This window comes from Triticum urartu, chromosome 4 (genome assembly GCF_003073215.2).
Source record: "Triticum urartu cultivar G1812 chromosome 4, Tu2.1, whole genome shotgun sequence".
Lineage (NCBI taxonomy): Eukaryota > Viridiplantae > Streptophyta > Magnoliopsida > Poales > Poaceae > Triticum > Triticum urartu.
Window position 1 is genome coordinate 6,776,552 of NC_053025.1, and position 26,559 is coordinate 6,803,110.

Sequence of the window (26,559 nt, forward strand, 5' to 3'; positions counted from 1 at the left end):
GTCGACCAGAAACGAACGCTCGCTTCGGTGTTCACGTTGACACACAACCGGTGGCTCCATCCATGCTTTGCATGCACACGCCGTCTCCAAGCAAGCTAACTAATGGCTCCCGGCCGACGATGCAGTACAGCTAATCCACCACTCGCTGCCAAACTCCTACGTGAGAAACCCTCGTGAGCCCAGCTATACAATCTCCGCTCCTCCTCCCGTCCTCATTCACTCCGCATCCGCAGCCGATTTCCCCCGTCTCCACCGCTCAGTCCCCCGGACCGCCGGACCTCTCCTCGCCTTGCCATGGCAGCCGCAGCACTGAGGGCGCAGCTCAACGCCCATATCGCCGGCATGTACACCGATGTGAGGCCCTTCCCCTCCCCTCTAGTCGTATGGTTATGGATTTTGGCTGCCGCTGAGGTCGCCCGCTTCTTCATCAACAATGCCTACCAGATCCTCGACGACATCCGCGCCCTGATGTCAGTTCCTCGCCCATGCCCTCCCTCTGCTCTCGATCTCAAGTACTACTGACTCATCTTATCTTTTCTGGAAATCACAGCGAGCAGCCCGCAGTGCACTTCGATGAGGTGGAAGCCCTGGTGCAGCAGCTCATGGAGTGCACCTTCAGCTGATGAATTGACGATGATAAATCTTTTATTTTCCACCTATTTATTTTTAAATGTATGTTTGTTTGCTCGCAGCTTCGGTTCAGATCAGTTTGTACTGCACAAAGGATTCTGTTAAAAAAATGTCAGTTGCACTTTCAAAGAATCTAGTTCTAGTTTAGTCCTGTTTGGTGTAACGGAGTTACCAGCATCCCAGTTAATGTCAATGGCATTATTGAGTATATAAAGTTGTCGTTTTTGCAAACATCCCTGGTATTAATGATATGCTACTATATGCGTATCACTAACGGTGGTTTTTCTAATTTGTCCACGACATCGATATTGTTTTTATTCGGGTGTGTCGTCATAGGGTGTGTAACTCATGGGGCACGACCGCACGAGGTTCGTCTCGTTCGTGGCGCCCATCATATAGCCATAGATAGAAGACATGAGGTTAGTTCTATATCTTATGTTGCTGAATTTTTGGTACTCCTGCCAATGGTAATAGTATAGCTTGGCGAGGGCAACTTTTGTCGTTTTGAGAACGTTTCTTGTGCTATTGCATCTGCTGTTCAGGCAATGTCATTATTCTATAGGTTGACAATTAAAAATTTGTCGTTTCACAAGAATGGGTTATTAATCATCTGCCATTCTACGTAATGCCAATGGCTATTTTTTGGTTTCTCCACTGGAATGATGTTTCTATTCAGATGTGTCTGGCGCGTGGTGTGTACGTCATTCGGCTATCGTATAGCCAAAATTATAAGACTGAAATTTGGTTGTGTTTCGTGTAATGGAATTGTCGGTATTCATGACAGTGTTATTGTCCAACAATAATTTTTTTGTCATTTTATAAATATTTATGGTACTCGTACTGATCTGTTATTGCATGTAACGACAATGGTGTTTTTTCTGGTTCATCACACAATTTATTGAGTTAACAATCGTGATTGGAAATTGCTCCTTGAGAATATTATTGAGTTCACTTGTTAGTTTATGATAAGTTTGATAAGTTTCTAATCTCTTGAACCGCATTTAATTTTGTTGCATGTGTCAGTGTCGGTGCACAGCAAGTGAACCTCGCCTGCAGGCACTTCCACCATTTCAATGCCAGAAAATGCGAACATGGGTTAGAACCAAGGTTTTGGTTGCCGAATGGGGCATTTTTACCGAGGGGGATCAGTAAATGTGGTTACCATGTAATTTCGAGAAAATTTCGACCGAATTTCGAATGAAATTTATAATTGAATTTTGAATTCAAATTCTTTCAAAATAGATATAGATAGCACTTGAACTTATATTTATCATAAAAGAGCTACTAGCTCAGTGGAACATTGTCTACACGCATGCTGTGAGGTGCTGCTACACTTTACTATACAATGAGCGTTAGAATTCAAAAAATTCAAAAAAGCAAATTTTTATGCTGGAAATGCCCATTTACTAAGGGGGACTGAAATATGCGGTAACCATGGTAAATCTCGAAATTTTGAGCGGTAACCAAAACCCTAGACTCAAAACTCAATACCTTATTACAAATGTTACACTGATAATCATTCGCAACACTGTTTTTCAATGTCTCAATGTAAACCTGCCAGCTCATATTGTCTTTTATGTCCTTATTTTCTTCTCATACCAATCTAACAATATTAAGAAGTAACCTGCTTTGCGTTTTTGATATTACTTGGTTGAGTATCTGAATATGCTAATCTTTGATGATTCTCTTGTAATTTGTTGGCTCTAGACTTAGGCTTATAACACAAGTAAAATCTGATATGGCTAGAGTTTTTTTCATTTTTAAAATAGTGGGTTACAATTTTCGAACCACTTCAACTCATTATGTTAAACTCTTCAGAATTTGGCAATGTAGTATGTTTGTATTATTTCAGGTGCCTTGTGTCATTGACTGTTGTTAGGACTTGGTTCAGTATTGTGCGTAATGAGTTGGAGATCGTGATACTGGTAGCACCTTATGCGTCTAATGTTGGATATTGATACCAATTTCTCACTAGTTTCATAATCCATAGATTGTCCATATATTGTTTAAATTGGGGGAAAAGAACAACCTTAAATCTTTAACCTTATTGTTTTGATGTTTAGTTTTGGAGCGCTTAGCTTGAGATATCGAAAAGTCTCATATATCTGTTAAATATTTATGTTGTAATTTTGTCATCGCATTTGATAGATGTATGGGGTAGCTCTAAAAAACTAATGGAACTTGTTTATTTCCAAGCTTAAATTAATCTTTGACAAATACCCAAATAAGAAATAGACCGATTTGTATTATGGCTGATTAGTGACAATATGTGACTTTAGCACCATTGTGTGCAATAGAATTGCCGTAATAATTTTTGGAAGGTACTTGTTTTAATCATTGACCTATTATTCATCTTCGGATCCAGCTAAAGGAGCAGATCGCAGCCTCCTAAGTAGCAGCAAGTAAAGGGGAAAGATCATGGCCCCATGCGATCCCTTGCATTATGGGGTGTATGTGTCTCCGAAGACGCGGCAGTGTTCAAAGGTTGTCTAGCACAAGAGGCTGCGTGTGAAACCCTGTGAATGGAACTTGTTGTGATGTCGATGTATGTTTGTCAAGTCCATAAACTTGTGTGTCATGGATGGAGTGCCGCCTACCTGCAGGCCATGTGTAAACCCTATACCTAGTTGGTTGATTGCTTGTGACTTTATTCTGTTGTATGTTGTGATGTCTCTCTCAAAGCATGTCTTGTTGTTGGCTGGTGTACAGATAGTGCAGAAAATCACCATATGTGGATATGTTAAACATCTCTTTTCGGTTGAAATCTTTAGTTTGGCCTGCTACAAGCACGATGGCACCACGGACATGCCGGAGGACGGGCAAAATAGAGGGGATGATCGACGGGGTGACATCCGGTGATCACATAGCCACTGACCCTTAGAATGGACGGCCCGACCCATTTGAAGAGCGAAACTTTTGTTTGAGTGAAACTCAGGACTGAGTGGCCCGTTCTAGAATTGATGGCCCTACCCATTTCAGGACCAGCATTACCGTGGGCTGGAACGTGTCTCCGTGTTGTTTGTAGTTGATGGGCTACGAGCAAGCGATAACACCCAAGCAAGGGCATTGGAGAGCCCATACGGCAATCTTGTTGCGCATGGCTATCGAGTCGACCAGAAACTGGCACTCTCTTCCATGGACACGTGGACAAACAACCAGTAGCTCCATGCATAAGCAACTCTATCCGATCACTTAAAATCATATGTTTCCACGGCGAGCTCCAGCGGTGGTGCGGCCCGGCAGCGGCGCGTACATCCGAGCGCCATCCAGCAGTTGAGCGCCGGTAGGAGTGTTCTCAATGCTGAGTGCAAGTATGTGGTCTCTGTCTACAACCGCGGCCTCGGTAACCACACTCTCGCCACCGCGTCATCGTTCCTCTACGTGCTGCTCACCGACCGCGTCCTCCTCATCGACCGGAGCAGCGGCATGGGCGAGCTCTTCTGTGGTGTGAACGGCGGTCACTGAAGCCTGCAAGTAAACAACGTGCTCAAGAACAAGGTGCCCATGGGGGTGACTGAGACCTACAGCAATATGCTGAAGAACAAGGTGCCCACAACTGTGACTGAAATATGCACGTAAGAGCACCTTGATCGGGTCCAACTCCTCATCCAGCTCGAGCACGAGCATGTAGGGTACGGCGGACACTAGTGCCAGCTTTGATTAGTGCAGGCAGACGTGTCATGTCTGGTGTGTGCGACCTCTGACTTGCTCACCAGCGTTATCGGCCTGGTCACCATCGTCACAGAGGCGCATAGTGGTGTTCGATGAAATGTATGAACCAAACATAAGTTTTACTCCGCTAAATTTAGGGATCATTTAGAAATAACCGAAACTTAATGGAGTAAAAATACTTCACTAAGGTTTAGTCGCCAGTTTACTCCTCTATAATTTACTGATCAGCTAGACTTGTTGTAGTACAGCAGTCACTGCCAAATGGCTACGTGAGAGACCCTTGTGATCCCAACAATACAACCTTCACTCCTCCCGTCCTTGTTCTCCACAGCCACCGAATTCCCTCCGTGTCAGCTCAATCCCCTGAATCTCCTCGCCATGGCGTCCGCAACATTGAGGGCCTAGCTCAACACCCAAATCGCCTCCATGTACGCCGAGGTGACCCAGTCCCCTACCCATCCCCTCCCATCTAGTCGTGCGGTTATAGGTATTGGCATGGCTAGCTAGACGGCTGACTTGGCCTTCGACTTTGCAATCCAGGGTGTGGTGGACAAGCAGGCGTTCAAGGAGCTGCGGGGGGACATCACCGCTGTCGATGTAGCCCGCCTCTTCATCAACGCAGCCTACAAGATCCTCGACGGCATCGACACACTGATGTCCATACCACCGTCCCCACGCCCTCTAACTTTCCCTCTGCTCTTGGTCTCGCATACTGACTCATCTTGTCTGCTCTGGAATTCACAGGGAGCAGCCCGCAGTGGACTTTGACGAGGTGGGAGCACGGACGCTGCAGCTCATGTAGTTTACATCCAGGTGGTACGACGCATAGCGGCATTTGCCTAGTTTCTCCGTATGCGTTAGTGGCACAACCTTGGTAAAATGCAGGCCTTATTTCCCCTTTAGGAAAAAGATCACGTATGTTTTAAAAATATTCATCAAATATTATGAATGTTCATCTTTTATTAAATGTGTTCACCATGTATCAAGAAACTGTTCATCATTCGTTATATCAAAAATGTTTCTAGTGTTTAAAAAAATATTCGTTGTGTACTTTAATAAGGTTGATCCCATACTAAGAAAATTAGTCCATGTTCAAAAATGTTCATCGTGTATTAAAAATTGTTTGCCATGTATCTTGAAACTATCCATCATGAATTAAAAAAGTTCATCCTTGATATTTTGAGAAATTGCTGGAATTTTTTCAAAAAGATATGTGGAGTTTTTTATAATTACTGGATTTTTAAATAAATAATAAGTAATTTTTACAGTAACATGAACATTTTTTAACACGTGAAATTTTTTAATTGCATGAACAATTTTCTACGAAGTGCATGAACCTTTTTTTAGAACTACAGGTAAACTCAAAAAAAAGTACATGGACATGTTTTTCAATCTGAACTTCTGTTTTAATTACATGAAGAATTTTTAAATTGAGCGATCAGCTTTTAAATTGCATGAACTTTTTTATAAATGGTTGAACACTATTTTAGAGAATGTGACAATTTTTACGAAGTTACAGGAAGATATTTTAAAATATGTGCACATTGATTATATGACCATTTTTTAATACGTGGGTTCGAATTCCATGGGTGCGTTGATTTGCTGGTGGATGGGCTATGCATGGGGCACTCTTTTCCGTCTAATACGGAAAGGAAGTGCTCCTGCCGGTTTCCCGCAAAAAAATCGGGCACTCCAGGCCGCAGAGAAGAGTACTCCACACACAACTTTCTTTACCGGTTTCTCGTCAGCGTCACTCCATCTGCATGCATGCACGCACGCCGTTTCCATTGTATCAATGGCGCCACGACGAAGCAGTACACTAAAGCCAGCAGTCACTGCCAAAACGCCTCCGCGAGAGAGCTCGTGAGTCGAGCTTTATACATACGGGATCCCATTCCATCCCCCCTCAACTCCTCATCCACTCCGACGCCGCCGCCGCCGCAGCTCCGATTTCCCCAGCGCTCCCTGCCTCCAGTTCCTGCAAGCCATGGCGGCCGCCGCGATAAGGGGCCAGATCAACGTCCTCATCGCCACCATGTTCAACACGGTGAGGCCCCCTCCCTCCTCCCATCAACGTCCCATCTACATCCCTAATCGTGGCCTGGAATTGCCGAGCATCGCCGTCTTGGACCGGTTTTGGCCTGGCTGGTTGGCTGATCTGACGTTTGCCTTGGCGTATGTGATGGATCTAGGGTCTGGTGGACGACGCTTTCTTGCAGCTGCAGAGGATGCGGGAGCAGGGCCGCGAAACCCCGGCCCACGTCGTTGAGGTCATGAACCGCTTCCTCATCGACGCCGAGAGGATCATCAACGACATCAGCGGCCTGATGATGTCCGTATACCAGCCCCCTCTCTCCCCTCTGCTCTCGTTATTCTGGTCTCAGTCGGATACAGACTCATCTTGTCTCTTCTCTGCTCTGAGATTCACATGCAGAAACGAGCCCGAGGTGGACTTCGACAAGGTGGATGGCCTGGTGCAGCAGCTGAAGGTGACCTGCAGCAGGTGGAAGCTCTTTCCTCTATATCCCCCCCCCCCCCCCATAACTGTATGTTTATTTCTTCGCTGCATCCATGTTGTGCGAACCAGATATGTTTCCCTTGTCAGGAGTATGCCGTTCATGCTGTTTGCCCTGTCGTGTAGCCATAAGTTCTAGTGCTGAATTTAGTTTTGTTTCGTGTAACAGAAGTATGGTATTGATGCCAACAGCGATGTTACGGTTCCACAAGGAATACTTTGTTGTCTCACGAGCGTTCCTACTATTAATTATATGCTATTCTGCTAATGGTAGTTTTTTCTGGTGTGTCCGTGTCTCTATTCAGACATGCCGTGTCGTTTGCGGTTGTCGTATGCACATAAAGTAGAAGAAGAGCTGAGCCTAGTTGTGTTTCCAGTAACAAAATTGTCCGTTTTCCTACCAACGCAATGCCCTTAGTTGTCAAGGACAAGCATTTCTTATAATAATTATATGCGCCAGTGTCCTTTACGGGGTTCTCCACAGCATCAATGTTTTTCTATATATTTCGATAGGTTGGCGCAGGGGTGTGTACGTCACGACCATGTGGCTCATGTCTAGAATAGCTGAATTTACTTGTGTTTCGGGTAATGGAGCCATCGACAATCCTGCAAATTCAGCTATTCTAGTGGAGAACCCCGATAGGTTGGCGCAGGATTGTATGGCCATAACTAGAATAGCTGAACTTACTTGTGTTTCGGGTAATGGAGCCATCGACAATCTTGCAAATGTTATGTCTTAGCAAGTGAAACTTTGTCGTTCTGTACATATCTCTAGTACTCAGTACTACATATGCTCTGTCGCGTGTAAAACCTTATTTTTCTGGTTTATCAAACCATTTATTGTGTTGACAACCATGATAGGAAACGACTTCTTGAGAATATTTTTATGGCATCGCAAGTATGCTTATGTGTAAAAGAAAAGAAGTATACTTATGTGTATCAACATGCGGCAGTGGCGTTTAATAAGTATGATAAATTTCTCATTTCCTGATCTTGCTCTTTTTGACATATATCAGTGTTGGTGCTAAGAGATTGAACCTCTGCTGCGTGCAACACTTCAGTCCTGAGGCAAAAAACAAAGAAGGGTCAGTACTCAGTACCTTATTATATGCGTTGCAAAAAATATATTCTTCACACTCTTTATTGTTCACATTATTTGATATGTAAACCTGCTGGTTGATATTCTCTATTATGGCACTATATTTAGCACCTACAATCAGATATCATGAAGAACTAACATGCTTGTTCATTTCATCTACAACCACTTGATGGTTAGAACTTGGTTCATTACATGAATATGCCTCTTTGATAATTCCGTTGTAACTTGTGAGCTCTAGACTTAAGTTTACAGCATGACTTAAGTCTGAGATGGCTAGAGTTTGTTTTTTCAAACAGAGGTTTACAATTTCTTAACCATTTCAGCTCAGTTCACTTAATCTCTCCAGATTTTGACACAGGTATATTTGCATTATTCCAGGTACCTCGAGGCACTGGGTCGTGTCAGGTTTCAGTTCTACGATTTACGCAGCATGTTCAAGATCATAATGGAGGTAGTCCCTTATGTCCATATGCTGTATTTTTACTACCAACTTCTCACTAGTATCATAATACATTGATTGCTTGAGGATAAATTATTTTACATTAATTGTATTCTTTGTTGTCGTTGAAATTTATATAGAGAGGTCCTGTTTTGTTTCTCGAGCACTTTAGTTCCAGGTCTCCGCAAGTCCAATTGGGCCGTTGAATTTTATTGTTCTTAATTTCGTCATCACATGTCGGTAGATGCATGTACGGGATAGCTCTAAGCAGTGGAGTTTCTTTGTTTCCCACCATAAGTTAAGCATCGCCAAGTACCAGAATATGATACCGACCACCTTGCATCATGACTAATTTGTGAAACCATGTGAATTGAGCATCATTGTGCGTCACAAACATGTCTTAATCATTGACGTGTTCTTCTTCTTTTGTTGCAGCTGGAGCAGCATCTTGCGGCATGTGGTCCTAAGTAGGAGTAAGTGAGGGGAAAATGGCATAGCCCCAATCGATCTCTCGCATGATGGGGTGTATGTATCACCGAAGATGTGGGCAGTTTTCATTGGGTGTTTGGCTTTCGAGGGTGTGTTATGATATTAGCAGATTCTAGTGTTGGGAGTCCAGTCTCGCAACCCTATGAAATAAACTTGTTATCATGTGTGTCGATGTGTCAACTCTATACATGTTTCTATTTGGATGTTGGTTGGTTGTTGGTGACTTTTGTTCTAAGTTATTCTCTCTCTCTCTCTCTCTCTCTCTCTCTCTCTCTCTCTCTCCCATCTTGAGAGATGTTGGTGCCTCCCTTTTGAGCAAGGGTAAATAAGTGCTCAGAAATCCCGCTACTAGCTGATATAGCTAGAAGAGCGACTCACAATATTTGGACGTACTAAGCATTCCTTTGCAGTCTGAAAATCTTCAATGTGGCTTGGTATAAGTGTGGAGGCGGAGGCAATAGCAGGAGAAAGAAGTAGAGGAGGGGTGAAACAGAGAAGAAGTCATGGGACAATATCCAGGAGATTACCAAATTGGAGATCAGTGTGGCAGCGTGAATCACGTTTCTGGGCTTTAGTATGAAATAGTTGGTGTCATCACCAATTATATCTTTAGTGATTATAGCTGGAACCTGATTCTCTAGGCCACAAAGGTATTTAAATTAGACTGGTTCACAAACTATGAAAGAAAATGCATGGCCATATGTTCGTCGCTCTTTTATAGTTGCAAACCGTGCCCTCTCCTAAATCTTCATGTATTTGATGATAGCATTCGCTCTTCTAAAGTTGTAACCCATACGGCCATGTTCGTCGTGCTTTTATCGGCCGCCAAGGTAATTAGAAGGTGGCCTCAAATTATCCTGGTCTCCTTGTTTTTCCATCATCTATGCCGCAAATTTTCAAAGAACTCAGCCACCGAGCACACAACTCGGCATGATGCACCCAGGTTGGAATTTTTCCTTCATGCAAATAACCTCCATTTTATTCCTCAAGGGTTTCGTCAAGATATAATCCATCATCCATACTATCACACCCTTCCATCTGTTTTCCCACCAATGCTAAAAAAATGACGCGTGAAAGCGGTAAAATTCCAAAATTCCTATGACTAGGATGCAAAAAAAAGAGGTTAGAGAGTGCTACAAAATGGACTCATCAACTCCCCCAATCTTAGACTTTGCTCACCCCCTAGCAAAGATCACGACTGAGAGAACAGGGTCACCACGTTTATGAAGCATGAATTTATTTTGATCGAATGGTTACATTGAATCAAAATGATAAATGTAAAAGATAGCGAACCAGCATGAACACTCATATATTTCTACCAACAAGATAATTAGAGAGGCTTCCACACCTTTAATTATCTATTACTTAATGGAGGAAGTACAGTCTTATGAAGTACTTTACTAGAGATACATTCTAACAAATAGTGAATCTTTCTCAAAGTACTACTTCTCTATTTTGGAGCTCTTCCCATTCCCCACACAATGTTGAACAAGCTTATTTGCCCGTGACATAGCATTTACTAGCTTTTTGTGATCATCGGGGCTAAGCATGCTTAGTGCTTGCGGGGTAGAACAATAACGATCAAGCCAAATTGCAACTCCAAATTAAATTAGGGATACCTAACTTGTAATTTTTAGAACTAATCTTTTGTCATCACGTTTGTTTCTTCAGAGTAGTTTAGCAACTAATAACCTAACCCATAAGATTGATAGCCTACACTCACTAATAGACAATAGCGGTGGTGTGGAAGACCCTATAGTCATCAGAGAGTGACAAATACATTAGCATTCATCGTAATTCATACATATGATAGATATGTCATAATGTCGCAATACCATCCTCCATCATAAAAAAATTATTCCTCTTCGGTTAGGTGAATCTTGACTTTCATCAAAGGTTATTATCCATGAAAACTAATTGAACTTGGTGAAACAAAAACACAAAAAAGAAGTAAATGATACAGGGTTTACAAATCACCTTGAGCTTAAACACTATGATGACGAGATCACATAATACCTTCAAATTATTGGTAGCAAAGGATTTCTTCTCTGAAGTATTGGGTCGCGCGGGCAAGGATATGGTGAGGCGACTCGTTGGTCTTCTCGAGATCAGTTTGTTGGCGCTTGTTTGAGCGTACGATCTCCTCCAGGTCAGCGTTGATAACGAAGCAGATATTGAGGGTGGACATGGTGTCATCCACAATTTTCTTCTCGAACCACCTGATACGCTCATGCAAGAGATCACCATGAAGAAAGTGATCCATTAGCATGTACCTCACATTGGTAAATGCATTCTCGATAAGGGGCGGAGCCAGGGGCGAGCAGGGGCCAGCCCCCCCCCCCCAACGATCAACAATTTTAGTAGGAGCAACGAGTAATTACCAATGAGATTAGATCAATATATGTACTCGACCCCCCCTATACTCGAATCCTGGCTCCGCCACTGTTCTCGATGCCAGGGGGTGCAGCCTTGGCGTGAAGTTCGCATCGGTGAGGTACTTCTTATCCCATCCTCCAGGCAGCTTGATGGATATGAGGGCGCCAGTTGTGAACTTCTTCACAATACTGTTTCTCGGAGGATCTCTTAATAAGTTCCCTCCAACGGCTCATGGATGGTACACGAGCAATGCTAGACTCACGGGCAGTTTATGGGGATTAACGACCTGCTTAGAATAGATTGACTGAGATTTGTTTAAGTGAGGAGGGCCCACCAATGAAAATCGAGGGGGGGGGGATTAGAGAAGGGTACGCAGACAGGTCTGTAAAACTCCGTTGTTTATTTCCGTGTGTGTAGTATTATCGGATGGTACACCCATCGCTGATTGTTGTGGGTTCCTTACGAGCAGGTACATGCTTATTGTTGTTATTGTATTTGACGGATGCAATTTGCGCCTTACTAATGTTCTCTACCTTATATTCATCCTCATCTTCTTCCATCACCCTCTCCACAGGGTCCTCCTCTTCGAACAAATTGTCTTTGTGCTTTTCGCACCAAGATCGATTGCGCTTGATCCCGGGATGGAGATGCATCTTCTAGTTTAAAGTCCCTCTCATGAAAGGGACATGAACCATGCGGTGAGTTGTGACCAGCGGCTAGGTGATACTATTATTGCTGAGAGGATGTTGCCATCCATCACATGAATATGACACGGCCTTGATGGACATCCCTTCACCTGCAAACTTGATATGCATCTAGGAATAGATTGGTTTGTCAATATGCAAAAGGAGAGGCATCCAAGGGGTATATTATGAGGCGTGGGTTCTGGATATCGCGATATTAGGGTTATGGAGGAAGATTAGGAGACAAACCACCAACTTCTGGAAGGAATCTGTTGATTTTCCTGCAATTGTGACTAGTGCTCGTATCTTAATACTTGTTGCCGCTTCATCTATCGAGAGGAGAAGCTGGTGCCCGGTACGTGCATGGCTGGTTGTACTCATGCTTGTATTGTGGCTTGATCTGCGATAAAAAGTGTTTTTAAAACAATGAAGCACTGAGCCACGAAACTGAGAATACGGTCGGTGGGACAAGCCGTACGAGCATCGCCGCATGTCCCATTGGTCGTACCTATTTTGCGTTAGCGGACCGCAGTTCCAAAGAGGAAGAAGGGTTGTGGTATGAGCATAGCTGCTTGTACCACCCTGTAAAACCAAATTCTCAATCCAGAAAAATATGTACAGTACACGATACATAAATTCATAGGAGGCAATAAAATACAACTGGTGGACAGTTTATGTCCTTCCTCTACTTCGAAGCAGGTTGGTTTTTTACCCCTGACTAACTTACATGGATTGAGACTATCAGGGTAACTATTTAAACCCAAGTCGTGTACCTTGCGTGAAGCTCTCTTTTTAGTAGCAGATAGTAGATACTCCATAGGCCGGTTAGTGTTGCTCATCACACATTGCATCTTTCTGGTAAGGGTTACAATTGTTCCAAAAGGGATGCAAATTCTTTGTGTTCCCACATGTAGACCTTCACTATCATAGTTCCTTCTGCCTCGGTAACTTTCATATCATCCCTATAAAATATCTGAAAATCAAATTCCTGCTATAGCAAAATCCCTTGAATTAATTGGGGCTTTGCGTTCTTCTTGGTTAAGATACTTTTCAAGGCTAAGTGGTAACATTAACTTTGACCTTATGTCAGTGATTTGGGCCTAAAATTTTCACAAGCGAATACCACAGTATAAAACTCTATCTGTGATATCATATTTCTTTTGAGCATCACTAAGAGTGCAACTTTCATTGAATCTCTTACCCTTGCTTTCTCCCAAGCGACACTTATAGCATACTCACCAGCTTCACAAATAAATTTTGAGGACCGAACGAATGGTCAAAGCCTTGACCAGATGCCATTGCTAGCCTAGCTGCCATCATCTGCATGCACGTGCGCAGGCCTTCTCTAAGCTCGTCAATGTAGCCCGGCTGAGGCAGTATAGTATATCATACACTCGCTGCCCAACGCCTATGTGAAAAACCCTTGTGAATCAATCTATATAAGGGGTTCCATCCAGTGGCAGAGCTACGGCAAGGCCGAATTGGCCGTGGCCCGCCCAGCCCATACGATTTTCCTGCAGTATATACATATTTTTAGCCAATGAAACACAACCCCTAGAGTAATTTCCTACAGCCGGCCCGCCCAAATTTCTGGGCCAAGCTCCGCCACTGGTTCCATCCCTCTCCACGCCACATCTACCGTGGTGTCGCCATAGTTCCAAGTTCAGTTCCGTACAGGTCCATCACACAGATGAACTACCGAAGCTTATTGCCAGGGCGGCCTCCACGATGAGAACCCAGATCAAGGTCCTCGTCGCCTCCTTGTATGTCACCGTGACCACAGCTCATGTGTTTCTTTGATAAGTGCAAAGAAATATACTCCTACCGAATGATTTGTTGGACAAGGTGGTACATCCACTATTCCATAACTCGTAACTTTTTTTGCAAAATCATTAATATGCAGCTTGCCATTGATTTTGCAAAAGAATCTAGGATAAATATACTCATATTACGGTCACCTTGCAAAAAAACATATTTACTATTTAATTAATATGGTAATCTTAGCGAGCATTACCAATCGTGGCAGATGAGAAATGCCTCACGTAAATCTGCAAATTGATCTAGCATTATGCACATGACAAAATCGTGTTTTTCCCATTAGATATTCTTTATTTTGTTTTTTAGCACAAACAACACCCATGTGTATTTATGTTTTTATATTTTCAATGACCGGTGGGGCCCACGCTAAGGGCAGAATGACCGGAAGAGCACATCTGGGGTAGTAATTTTTCTTGGAACCAATGTGGTTAGTTGGGTGTCACAGAAGCAGAAAGCTGTGGCTAATTCTTCATGTGAAGCCGAGTATGTCGCAGCTTGTGCAGGAGCATTTTCAAGGAGTTTGGTTGGCAAGACTCCTTGGAGATTTTGTAAAAACTAGAGGTTTTGGTGTGAAGCGTATACCTCCTAGCAGGGATGCGTGTGTGCTTATATAATCAACAATGTACAAGATACGGCAGGTGGTTTTGGGCTTGGCCCCTCATCCAAGCTATACAAATTATCTACAAGAGATAGGCTCGCCTCTAACCACCTGCCTTGGGTTACAAGATGATACACACGCACACAATCACAACCGTGACATTGTCACGTTACAATACAACTTAAGCCTATCGTTTAACATCCTCCCTCAATCTAAACATGTCAAGGTTAAGATTGTTCTTGAAGGCTTGAAGTTGTCGAGCTTGTAAAGGCTTTGTGAAGCCATCAGCAACCTGATCTCCAGTTGGTATAAACCAGATTTCCAAAAGCTTTCTTGCAACTCTTTCTCAAACAAAATGAAAGTCAATTTCTATGTGTTTTGTACTTGCATGAAACACAGGATTCACAGAAAGATATGTTGCTCCAAGATTATCACACCATAGACAAGAGACTTGTGATCTTTCAACTCCTAGTTCATCAAGCAGGGTTTCTACCCGCATTACCTCAGCAGTTGCATTTGCAAGTGACTTGTATTCTGCCTCTGTGCTGGATCTGGAAACAGTTGCTTGTTTCTTGGCATTCCATGATATGAGATTAGAACCAAGAAAAACAGCAAACCCACCAGTAGATCTCCTGTCATCAGGACATCCTGCCCAGTCTGCATCAGAAAAGGCACTTACTGTGGTTGATGATGACTTACATATTTTCAGTCCTATTCCAGCACTCCCTTGGATATAGCGCAATATTCTTTTAAAAGCTGTCCAATGCATGGAAGTGGGAGCATGCAAAAATTGACAAACCTTATTGACAGAGAAAGATATATCAGGTCGTGTCAAAGTAAGATATTGAAGTGCACCAACAACACTTCTATACTTAGTTCCTTCTTCTGGACTTAACAGTTCCCCTTCATGTAAGGACAACTTTTCTGTAGTAGACAAAGGAGTACTACAAGGTTTACACCCCTTCATGCCCACACGTCTGAGAATATCATTAGCATATTTCTCTTGAGTCAACAAAATCCCATTAGGTATCTTTTTTACCTCAATACCTAAGAAATAATGTAACTCTCCCAAGTCCTTAAGTGCAAAGTCATTTTTCAAATTCTTGAGTAAAGCTGAGGTGGCCTCTGGTGAGGAGCTAGCAACAATTATGTCATCTACATAAATGAGCATATAGATAATCACCTTCCCTTTCTGAAAGAAGAACAAGGAGGTGTCACCTTTGGAGGGCCAAAAACCAAGTTGCTTTAACTTTGTGCACAACCTGGAGTACCAAGCTCTGGGTGCCTATTTCAGACCATACAAAGCTTTGTCCAACTTACAAACATATTGAGGTTTAGTCTCATCGACAAAACCAGGTGGTTGCTTCATGTAAACCTCCTCCTCGAGAACGCCATGTAAGAACGCATTCTGAACATCCAGTTGGTGAAGACTCCATCCCCTGGTGACAGTAATAGACAAAACAAGTCTAATGGTGGCAGCTTTAACAACTGGACTAAACGTGTCCTCATAATCAATGCCATAGCGTTGCTTGAAACCCTTTGCAACTAGCCTAGCTTTGTATCTATCTAAAGTGCCATCAGAGTGTCTTTTAATTTTGTACACCCACTTACAGTGTATAATATTCCTCCCTGACTTTGGAGAAACTAAATGCCATGTTCTATTGTTCATAAGAGCATTATACTCTATTTCCATAGCACGCTGCCAGTTTTTATCTCCTAGAGATTCTGCCACACTTCTAGGTTCTTGGAAACAACAAGATTTGCAAATTTAAAATTTTTATCATACCTGGCCGTCCCATCTTTGGGAACCAACGGTTTAAAAATACCTTTTTGGGACCATGTACTGGGGCGCACAGGAGCAGCAGCCACAGACGATCCACCAGGCGGAGGAGCAGGCCAATCCTCCTCGACTGAGACGTGGTCAGGCGTAGGATCACGCGCCCATGCAGGCGACAAGACGGGCCGATCCGCCTCGGCTGTGGTGCGGTCGGGGTGGGATCACGCGCCCGCTCAGGCGACAGGGCAGGTTGGTGGACAGGCGACACACGCCCATGGGCCCGTCCGCCAGAGTCATCATGACACGGAGAGGCGGCGGTGCTAGGCGACACACCCGTGTCGGTCCCACCAGGACACGTGCGGCACACAGAGACGCCAGTAGCGGACCCGCTAGCCGAGGGAGGCAGCAAATCAGCGCATGCCGCCGCAGGCGTGCAGGATCCCGCGCCGCCAGATCTCTCGGGATCGGCAGCCGCAGCGGGATCGTCCTTGTGTTCTGCGCTGGTCGGATTTGGACTGATGTGCTGCATAAAATCATGATGCAAATTGCCATTTTCTGTCACATTTTTTTCACTGTTTCCTGTAGCATCATGACTCAGATTAGTGGCACCATTAACCATATGATCAACACTATCATCCCCCTGATCAGTAGGATTGAAAAGCTCCGGTTGTAACAAGAGGATTTCGGCTCTCAACCGTGCACCCGCATTAGGATGCAAGGTGGAAAAAGGAAAGATATTTTCATCCAATACCACATCTTTGGAAATATAGACTCTGCCGGTAGATATATCTAGCCATTTGTACTCCTTGTGAAGATTACTGTATCCTAGGAAGGCACACTGTTTGGATCTAAATTGGAGTTTATGTGTATTGTAGGGCCTAAGATTCGGCCAACAAGCACAACCAAATATGCGTAGAGAAGAATAATTTGGTGTGTCACCAAACAATCGAGTGAGGGGAGTCTCAAAGTTTACAACTTTGCTTGGCATCCTATTGATTAAATAGGTAGCAGCAATGAAGGCTTCATCCCAAAATTTCAAGGGCATGGAGGCTTGAGCAAGTAGGGATAGACCAACTTCAACGATGTGACGGTGTTTACGTTCAGCTGACCCGTTTTGCTGATGAGCATGGGGACAGGAGACATGGTGAGAAATTCCTATTTTTGTAAAGAAAGAATTCAACTTTTCGTACTCCCCTCCCCAATCTGTTTGGAGAGCTAGGATTTTGTGATCAAATTGTCTTTCAACAAGATTTTGAAAGTCATGAAATTTTTGGGGAACTTCAGACTTATGTTTGATAAGGTAGATCCATGTGAATTTACTGAAATCGTCTATAAAACTCACATAGTCTTTCTTTCTTCCTACGGTTTCAACGGCAGGACCCCATACATCAGAAAAGATAAGTTCCAAAGGAAATTTTGATTCACTCATAGATTGAGGATATGGTAGCTGGTGACTTTTGATGGGAATAAGCCATGCTCAGGTCCATGGTGACCAGCGAGTGTGCGCGTACGTGCCAGGTCTGTGGCGACCGGCCATAGCGTGTGTGCAGTAGCATGGCTGGCAGTAACTAGCTAGTTCATTGGTGTGCGTCGTGTGTGCGGCTGTAGCAAACTAGTTTGTTGGTGTGTGTAGCGTGGCTGTAGGGATCTGCGGAGAGGCAGGTCCGGGTCATGTGGATCATGGGTGATCAAGTCAGCTATTAGTGCGTGAGTGCATGTAGTGGAGCAAGTCGTGTGCATAAGAGCCGGGCAGGTTGTTGCCTGGCTGTGTGTGTGCGTGTTGGGTATAAAACCCACACCCGGTGTATTGGTTGGTTGAGTTGGAGCCAGCCATGTAGACATTGTAAAGGAGAGGAAAGATTAGGGCATGCGTGCGCCCACGGCGGCGTTCGTGCGCCGGCTCGGAATTTCTTGTGTCTTCTTCTACCTCCGTCCAGCCGTGAGAGGGAGAGGTAGCTAGGATTGCCCCAATGTTGCAACAACATTTGGTATCAGAGCTTTGTGTCTTGGGCGTGCGTGCCGTGCCGGAGGCGTGGCAGCGATGGCAGCGCTCACCGGCGGCTGCGCGATGGAGCTCCGGGCCGTGTGTCGGCCTCTGGAGGAGGGCGGTGCTGCAGCTGTCATGGCGCGTGGTGGAGGCGGCGGGCGGTAACGTCGTACGTGCGGCGACCGCGGAGGCCGCCGAGGCGCTGCATGGTGGCTGCGGCGGCACGGCCAGGAGGCCGTGGAGGACCTGCGTGGTGGCGGCTTCAACGACGACGACGACACAGGGAGCGCGTCGCGGCGGCTCGGCGCGACAACAGTGGAGGCGCGTGGCACAGAGCCGCGGCGCTCGTGTCGGATGCGTCAGGCGCGTGTATGGGCGCGCGCCGGGCGTGTCAGGCGCGGCGGGACCATGGTGTAGGGTGGCCGTTGGCGAGCGGGGGTGTGCGCGTTGAGCTGGTCCATCGCGGGCTCGCCGCGCCCAGACGTGTGTGTGCATGTCGGAGGGGGCGCGGGCAGAGCGGGCGGGACGGGTGCTCGACGTGGGCTGGGACGTGGGTGCGTGCCCGGCGTGTCTCTGGGTATAAACCCTCCGTGTACGTTGTAATGGCAGTGCCCGGAGTCGAGTTCGAGCTCGAGGAAATCATGGCCGTCAGTGCGCCAGGTCGAGTCCGCGGCCATGACGACGACAACGATGGAAGCTGCACCAACTACGATGACGGCGGATCATGGCTTAGGGCGTGAATGATGGGAATAAGCCATGCTCAGGTCCGTGGTGACCGGCGAGTGTGTGCGTACATGCCAGGTCTGTGGCGACCGGCCGTGTGTGGCGTGTGTGCAGTAGCATGGCTGGCAGTAGCTAGCTAGTTCGTTGGTGTGTGTCGTGTGTGCGGCTATAGCAAACTAGTTTGTTGGTGTGTGTAGCGTGGCTGTAGGGATCTGCGGAGAGGCAGGTCCGGGTCATGTGGATCATGGGTGATCAAGTCAGCTATTAGTGCGTGAGTGCATGTAATGGAGCAAGTCGTGTGCATAAGAGCCGGGCAGGTTGTTGCCTGGCTGTGTGTGTGCGTGTTGGGTATAAAACCCACCCCCGGTGTATTGGTTGGTTGAGTTGGAGCCAGCCATGTAGACATTGTAAAGGAGAGGAAAGATTAGGGCATGCGTGCGCCCATGGCGGCGTTCGTGCGCCGGCCCGGAATTTCTTGTGTCTTCTTCTACCTCCGTCCAGCCATGAGAGGGAGAGGTAGCTAGGGTTGCCCCAATGTTGCAACAACAACTTTGGCCCTTTTGGCATGCGTCACATACAAATTTATTTTCATCATTGCTAGCACACAGGAGCTTATTCTCACTAATGATATTCCTAACAACAGTGGAAGATGGGTGACCTAAACGTCGGTGCCACCAGTCCGAAGATGGCTTGGTGACACTTAGCATATGCTTCGTGACGTTTCTCCCGATGTGTTTGAGAGGATAGAGACCTCTCCTACCCCTGCCGCGAAGTAGAACCCTCTTCGTTTCCAGATCCTTGACAAGAAAAAAATGAGGGTGAATTTCAACGAAAGTGTCATTATCAAGGGCAAGTTTACATGCAGAGATCAAACTTTTAGTGGCCTCCGGAACGTGAAGAACATCATTTAGGTGAAGATCACGATCTGGGGTATAAATAGTTGTATGACCAATATGATTAATCGCCATACCTGAACCGTTGGTTGTGTGAATTTGCTCATTGCCGGTGTACCTCTCCCGGACCGTGAGCTTCTCCAAGTCACCGGTGATATGGTCAGTTGCACCACTGTCCATATACCAGTTTGTGTCTATGTCGTACTGAGGAGCAGCAATATTTGCCGAGCGCTCTTCCCCTCCATGGTAAGAGGAGTCGTAGCGCTTCCAGCACTTCCACGCCATGTGCCCAACTTTGCCATAGATCTGGTACGTTGGTCTGGCGGCGGAGTTGTTGTTGAAGCTGCCATCGTTTCCTCCTGGGTTGCCACGGCCGCCACCGTCGTTGGGCTTGTTGTTGAAGTTCCGGCCGCGGTCACCACCGCCGCCGCCTTGCTTGTTGTTGTTGAAGACGCGACCGCGGTCACCACCGTCGCCGCCGTTGCCGTTCTGCTTGTTGTTGAAGTTGTTGAAGTGCCCACGTGACGCAGTATTGGCGGAGGATTGGGAGGTTCCCCCGTGAAGATTCATACGCGTCTCGAAGCTCAGCAGCTGCGAGTATAGCTCCGGGACAGTCACAGGTCCGACCCGTGAGCACATAGCAGACACCACGGGGTCGAACTCCTCCTCCAGCCCGGCAAGGATGTGCGAAACCACATCTTCCTCGTCCACCTTTTTTCCTGAGGCAACTAACTCATCACAAAGGGTTCTGATCTTACCAACGTACTCTGTAATGGTGGAGTTGCCCTTCTGAAGATTCGCCAGTGCTATCCTGACGTTGACAGACCGCGCTCGGGTATGCAAGGTGAGCATCCCCTACACGGTGTTCCACAGCTCTGCTGCGGTGTGGCAAGTCGCCACCTGAATAGCCATCTCACGTGGTAGCGTAGTCAACAGGTAAGAGAAAACCTGTTGATCACGAGCGTACCAGGTGCCGAACTCAGGGTTGGGGGCCTTCGACTTGGTATTGCCATCGTCGCTAGTGACCTCGATCTGCATGGGCGGCACCTCCTGCTCCAGATCGAGGAAACCCGCCATCTGCGCCCCCCCTGATGGCAGAGAGAACGGTGGCGCGCCAGAGGGCTTCGTTCCCTCTCGAGAGCTTCTCTGGGCGATGTGTGCAAAAGGAGATGAGGGGAACATATTTGCGGATGAGCTCGCCATGGATGAATCCGGGGTAGGCTCTGATACCATGTAAAAACTAGAGGTTTTGGTGTGAAGCGTATACCTCCTAGCAGGGACGCGTGCGTGCTTATATAATCAACAATGTACAAGATACGGCAGATGGTTTTGGGCTTGGCCCCTCATCCAAGCTATACAGATTATCTACAAGAGATAGGCTCGCCTCTAACCACCTGCCTTGGGTTACAAGATGATACACACACACACAATCTGACATTGTCACGTTACAATACAACTTAAGCCTATCGTTTAACAGATTTAACAAATCAAGAGATTAGCCAGTCTGAGCAGAACGTTGGTATAGCCTTGAGTAAAAACCTTGTTTATCATGACAGGAGTAAGCACATAGATATCAAGTATCATTATATATGGAACTGTGTTGAGGATGGCAAGGTCAAGATCAACCACGTTAGGACGGAGGATCAGCTCGCGGATATTTTGACAAAATCTCTGCGAAGAATCAAGTTCCAGGAGATGAGGAGAAGGATTGGAGTTCAGTCCGTGAAGTAATGCACTTCATGCTTAGGGGGGGGGGGGGGGGGAGGTGAATGTTAGGATTATAAGCACTCTTGAGGATGTCAAAGTGTAAACTGGACTGTCAGTTTATAAGGCAGTCTAGGACGGTCCGGTATTCAGTTAGGATTCAACCCTTCGTGTGTGTTTAAACCTGGTTAGCAGGGTCAGGGCCGGCCCTGGGGCATGGGCAGGGGGGAAACAGCCCAGGGCCCAGCCTAGGGAGGGGCCCATGATGTAGTGCACATATATAATATAGCCAAGCAAAAATAGGTGAGAAAAAAATTTATGAGAGAAGAAAAACGAGATGAGGTAGGCCTATCAGATAGCAGGTAGCGATTAGCGAAGCGTCACGCACGCTGCACGGCAGGGCCGCTCGTTTCGATTATGAAACAAATCAATCGAAGATCTCGCGGACGCCTCGCTCTTCTGTCCGTCCACTCGTCGCTGTGGTCGCCTCGGTCACCGCTGTGCGCGTCGCCCGCCGTGCGGCAATCCAGCAGCCGCAGCCCGCAGCAGTACGTATACGTATGTATGTGAGCAGTGAGTGCAGCTCACAGCAGTACGTATACGTATCCATGCATAACTCTCTGTACCATGTTCCTGATCCATCCCTGCAAACCCCAATTTCAGTAATTTCTTTTATTTTTTAGAACGTATTCAACTATTCATCCATGATCCATCCTCTAATTTCAGTGTACACGAAGTTCCAAATTTTAATGTATAATTTTCGAATTCAATCTTTCATAGTATGTATTCAACCATCCTTTTTTTGTCATTCTATGCACATGTCTAGGGTTCCAATCATTCAAATCATCCGATGTATAAATTTCTAATTCCTTGAATATTTTTTTCTTCATAATATTAGGACATTAGCCTGCCATGTTGCCTAAGAAGCATTTGTCAGTTGCTCAAACAAGGAGAAAAAAGATAGAAAGGGATCTGAAGATTCAACAACTGAAGGGTACTTAAGTATTATTGTTGTCGATGGAGTCAGTTGAATTTGGTTCTTATTTGAGGTAATCATATCATGTTACTTTCAATTTTCTATCTTTTTAGTATTTCTGTCGTAATATGGCATTGTCCAACAATTATTATGTTTAAGTTTATGTACCACGCACACGCATACATATATATAATCTTAGAACATAGGGGCATTATATATAACCTCTGTTTCGCCTAGGGCCTCCCGAAACACAGGGCCGGCCCTGAGCAAGGTCGCGTCTTGTTGGGCAAGTTCAGTAGGCCGTGTTGGGCGCGAACTCTCTGTAAAACTATATATAAGTCGAAGCAATAAAAGGAGGAAGGTTGAGCTGTTGTGATAAGATTTATGGGCGTACAATTGTTTTGTTTTTCTCCTGTATGTTGTCTTGTTCGTCAGGTGCAGGGGCCATCTGATCAATCGATCCCTGGCTATCCTTACACCATGTGTATTCAAGTTTTTTAATTTTCAATGACCAGTGGGGCCCGCGCTAAGGGCAGAATGAGTGGTTGAAAAAAATAAAAGCCATCTGGGGCGTGCTGCTGCCTTGCTCCCGCTGTCGTCTTCAGCTTGTAGCATCCATCCATGCATCCACCCAAATGTAAGTGCATGCATGCACCGATGCACGCCATCTCCAAGCTCTTCATTAATATGGCTGCCAGCCAGTACACCAATCGAGCACTAGAACATTCGCTGCCAGCCAGTAGAGTAATCCAATTCGAAGCAAACTCGCTGCCAGCCAGTAGAGTAAATGAGCAATCTGTGAAGTCGCTGTCAAAAGGCTCCGTCAGAGAGACTCCTCTCCTGTCCTCGTCCACTCTGCCACCGCAGCAGCAGCTTCCGATTCCGCCCCCCGGAAAGTGCTCTCCCGCTCATCCCGACGCCCCAACATTGCCATGGAGGCCATCGCCGAGCTCAGGGCCCAGCTCCACGCCCACCTCTCCTCCATGTACGCGACGGTGAGTCCTTTCCCTCACCTCTAAAGCCACACCGTGCTCTCTGCTCTGACAGTCTCATTGCCGTGATCGATCTAGGGTGCCGTGGACGCGTATTTCCAGCAGCTGCAGGAGCTGGACGAGGGCAGTGGAGGCACGGGCTACGTCGCCGAAGTCCTCAACATCTTCCTCAATGACGGCGACAGGATCCTCAGGGACATCGACGCCCTGCTGTCCGTGTCGCCTCCCCCACGCCACGCCCGTGGCCTTGTTGTCCACTTTCTCCTGTCGTCTCGGATACTGACTGACTTGCTCTGCCTCTGCTTTGCCATCCGCAGGAACCAGCCCCTGCACGAGGTGGAGTTCTGCAAGGTGGACGCCCTGGTGCAGCAGCTCAAGGGGAGCAGCTCCACGTATGATGACGATTAGCCCTTCCTTTTCTATATATCCCCCGCCCATTTTTAACTCTCTGTTTCCGTGTTTCTCGGCTACATCGATTCAGATGTGTTTGTCACGGGCATGCCCATCATGTCGGTTGCAGTGTCGTGTCGCGATAATTAGAAGAAACGAGCTTAGTTCTGCTTCTTGTACTAACGGAAGTACCCATATTCATGCCAACAGTAATGTTATTAACTTTGTAATATTTATTAATCATGTGCTATTCAGCGACAGCGCAACGCCAATGGACGTTTTTTCTAGCGTGTCCATGTTTCTATTCGGATTGCAGTGTCTGTCGTTGTCGACTATCATATGCACATAAGTAGAAGAGTTGAGTTTAGTTGTGTTTTCAGTTACCTAATTGTCGGTATTCCTGTCTATGGCAAATTTTTGTCGTCTTGCGAACATTTCTAATATTACTAAATCTGCCATTCGCCAACGACAATATTCTAGGCCAGCAATAAAAATTTGTCATTATAGAAATATTAATTCATGGTATTTACGGACGGCTACTCTACATATATTACGCCAAGTGCCATTTTTTAGTTTATTCACTGCATCAGCATTATTTCTATTCGGATGTGTCGGTGCAGGGAGCGAGCATACGTCATGGAATTTGCGGCTCGTGTTGTTTAACCTTAAGAGCTGAATTTAGTTGTGTTTTCTATAATGGAAGTACCAATGTCCATTCCAATCTTATGGCTCGGCCATGAAAACTTTGCCGTTTTGTAAATATCTCTAGCACTACTGATGCCGTAAGGCCAATGTTTCTTCTTCTGATTCTTCAAACAATTTACTGTGTTGACAGCCATGATAGAAAATGGCCCCTTGAGAATATTATTGTGACAACCCATGTATGTTTATGTGTATCAACATACTATAGGATTTAATAAGATTCCAAACATTCTAGTTTTCTGATGTTGCTCTTTTTGCCATGTATCAGTGTTGGTGCAAAGAAAGTGAATCTCGCTTGCATGGACTTCCAAAAGTTCTACGTGGCAAAAAACAAAAAAGGGTTAGTACTCAGTATCTCATTATATATATTGCACAATAATGATTTTGTACTGTATGTGTTGGTCAAATCATGTATGCAAGCCTGCCAGCTTATTTCGTCTTCTATGACACTAGTTTTAGCTCGTACTAATATGACATTCTTAAGAACTAACCTACTTTTTCACTTTGTCTCGAATCAGCTGATTGATAGAACTCAGTTCTATATTTGAATACATGTCTCTTTGATTATTCTCTTGTAACTTGTTGGCTCTAACCTCCTGTTTATAGCGCAACTGAGTTTTGAGATAGCTAGTTTTTTTTTCAAACAGAGGTTTTCTTTTTGCTGGGCCAAACAGAGGGTTTCAATTGCTCTACCATTTAAATTTATTTTGATCAACCTCTTCAGAATTGACAGTGTGATATTTTTGCATTGTTCAGATGCCTCATGACATTGACTCTTCTTAAGGGTGATTTCTGTGACGTGCGCAACAAGCTTCAGACTTTGATGCAGGTAGCACTTTATGTAATGTGTACCTATGTAGGCTTTGGACTTCCAGTTTCTCGCTATTATGATAATATTTGGATTGGATGTATATTATTCAACATAAAAAGAAGAACCTTGATATTATTATTCTTGTTGCTGCTGAAATTTATCTGGCAATATATTGTTTGGTTTTTGGAGCACATAGGTTGTGGTCTTTGAAGGTCCCGTTTGGCCGTCAAATATTGTTTTCTTCATCTTATCATAATGTTTTGGCCGTCTAACTCGGTTCCTTATGTTCCCAGATTAAGTTTAAAAAGTTAATATCTTCCAAGTACCAGAATAAGATACCTACTACATTGCAAAATGTCTGATTTGTGAAACCATGTCGTAATCATTACTTTATTTTTCTTTTGATGCAGCTGGAGCAGCAGATCGCGTCCTTGGTTAGTATGTGGTAGTAATCAACGGAAAAAGAGCATAACCTCGTGAGATTCCAGGCACAATGATGTGTGTGTACCTCTGAAGTGGTTGTGTTGTGTTGGGCTTTGGTCGAGCACACGGAGTCACATGGCAATTCTTGCTTCGGAAGTTGGGGCTCACGAACACCCCACGAATTGAACTTGTTGTCTTTTCTATCGACTTATGTGTCTGTCAACTCTATATACCTTTGTGTCATGAATGGCCCATAGGTCGTGTGTAAACTCTATACCTAGCTTGTTGTTTGGTTGGTGGGTGGTGACTAGGTTTTGTTGTGTGTTGCTGGTTCTTTTTATCATCTTATGAAACGTTGGTGCCTCCCGTTTGGATGAGGAGTGGGTGCCCGTATTGAGCTCTCAAGTCTCATTTTTTGGCCGGTATACCGAGATGTGTTGTTCGTCGGCCTCCTCCGCCACCAGAACCTCGCAGCATCACTGCTGCAGCAAACTGTCTAATCTGCCGCCCAGAGGAGAGAGAAGATATGTTGGGGCGGGGCGCTGAAAGGTGATGCAGGACACCATCTAGCAGGCAAACCCAAAGTCCATCTTGGAGGTATTGGATGAATTTTCTTGGAAGTAGCAATCCAATAAAGATACTCTGCTGAAGCAAACTGGGAAGGGCTTGGAAATGTCAGAGAAAAATGTTATTGTCAGAGGTGCCAAAACTAATAAGGATGATGTCAAAATAAACATAGTTCGGCGGCTCCAAAAAAGAGTCGTGTACAGTTCGGAAGCTATAGGAAACATGGTTCGCTCATCATGGCCTACTCACTCCTAAAAGTCGTAGTACTGGGTGGAAAAACTCAGAGTAACTCGGC

General features: G+C 45.4%; 3 protein-coding genes and 1 pseudogene across 3 annotated transcripts; 3 read left to right on the top strand and 1 right to left on the bottom strand.

Annotated features, from left to right (window-relative positions):
* Positions 1-294: 294 nt before the first annotated feature.
* Positions 295-4,095, top strand: LOC125554483 (histidine-containing phosphotransfer protein 2-like). Its single transcript, XM_048718028.1, has 4 exons — positions 295-512; positions 551-613; positions 1,648-1,725; positions 3,855-4,095. Exons 1-4 carry the CDS (start codon positions 295-297, stop codon positions 4,093-4,095), a joined length of 600 nt encoding a protein of 199 aa, XP_048573985.1.
* Positions 4,096-6,141: 2,046 nt separating this feature from the next.
* LOC125553364 (histidine-containing phosphotransfer protein 2-like) lies at positions 6,142-9,074 on the top strand. The gene is made up of 6 exons (XM_048717157.1): positions 6,142-6,349; positions 6,495-6,634; positions 6,737-6,805; positions 7,834-7,902; positions 8,295-8,367; positions 8,791-9,074. The coding sequence occupies exons 1-6, from the start codon at positions 6,290-6,292 to the stop codon at positions 8,824-8,826; spliced, it is 447 nt and encodes a 148-aa protein (XP_048573114.1). The 5' UTR covers positions 6,142-6,289; the 3' UTR covers positions 8,827-9,074.
* An 11,200-nt stretch (positions 9,075-20,274) lies between these two features.
* LOC125555122 lies at positions 20,275-20,413 on the bottom strand (annotated as a pseudogene).
* A 2,820-nt stretch (positions 20,414-23,233) lies between these two features.
* Positions 23,234-26,305, top strand: LOC125553365 (histidine-containing phosphotransfer protein 2-like). Its single transcript, XM_048717158.1, has 7 exons — positions 23,234-23,374; positions 23,450-23,583; positions 23,689-23,763; positions 24,732-24,803; positions 25,220-25,292; positions 25,685-25,708; positions 26,210-26,305. Exons 1-7 carry the CDS (start codon positions 23,312-23,314, stop codon positions 26,303-26,305), a joined length of 537 nt encoding a protein of 178 aa, XP_048573115.1. The 5' UTR covers positions 23,234-23,311.
* The last annotated feature ends 254 nt before the right edge of the window (positions 26,306-26,559 follow it).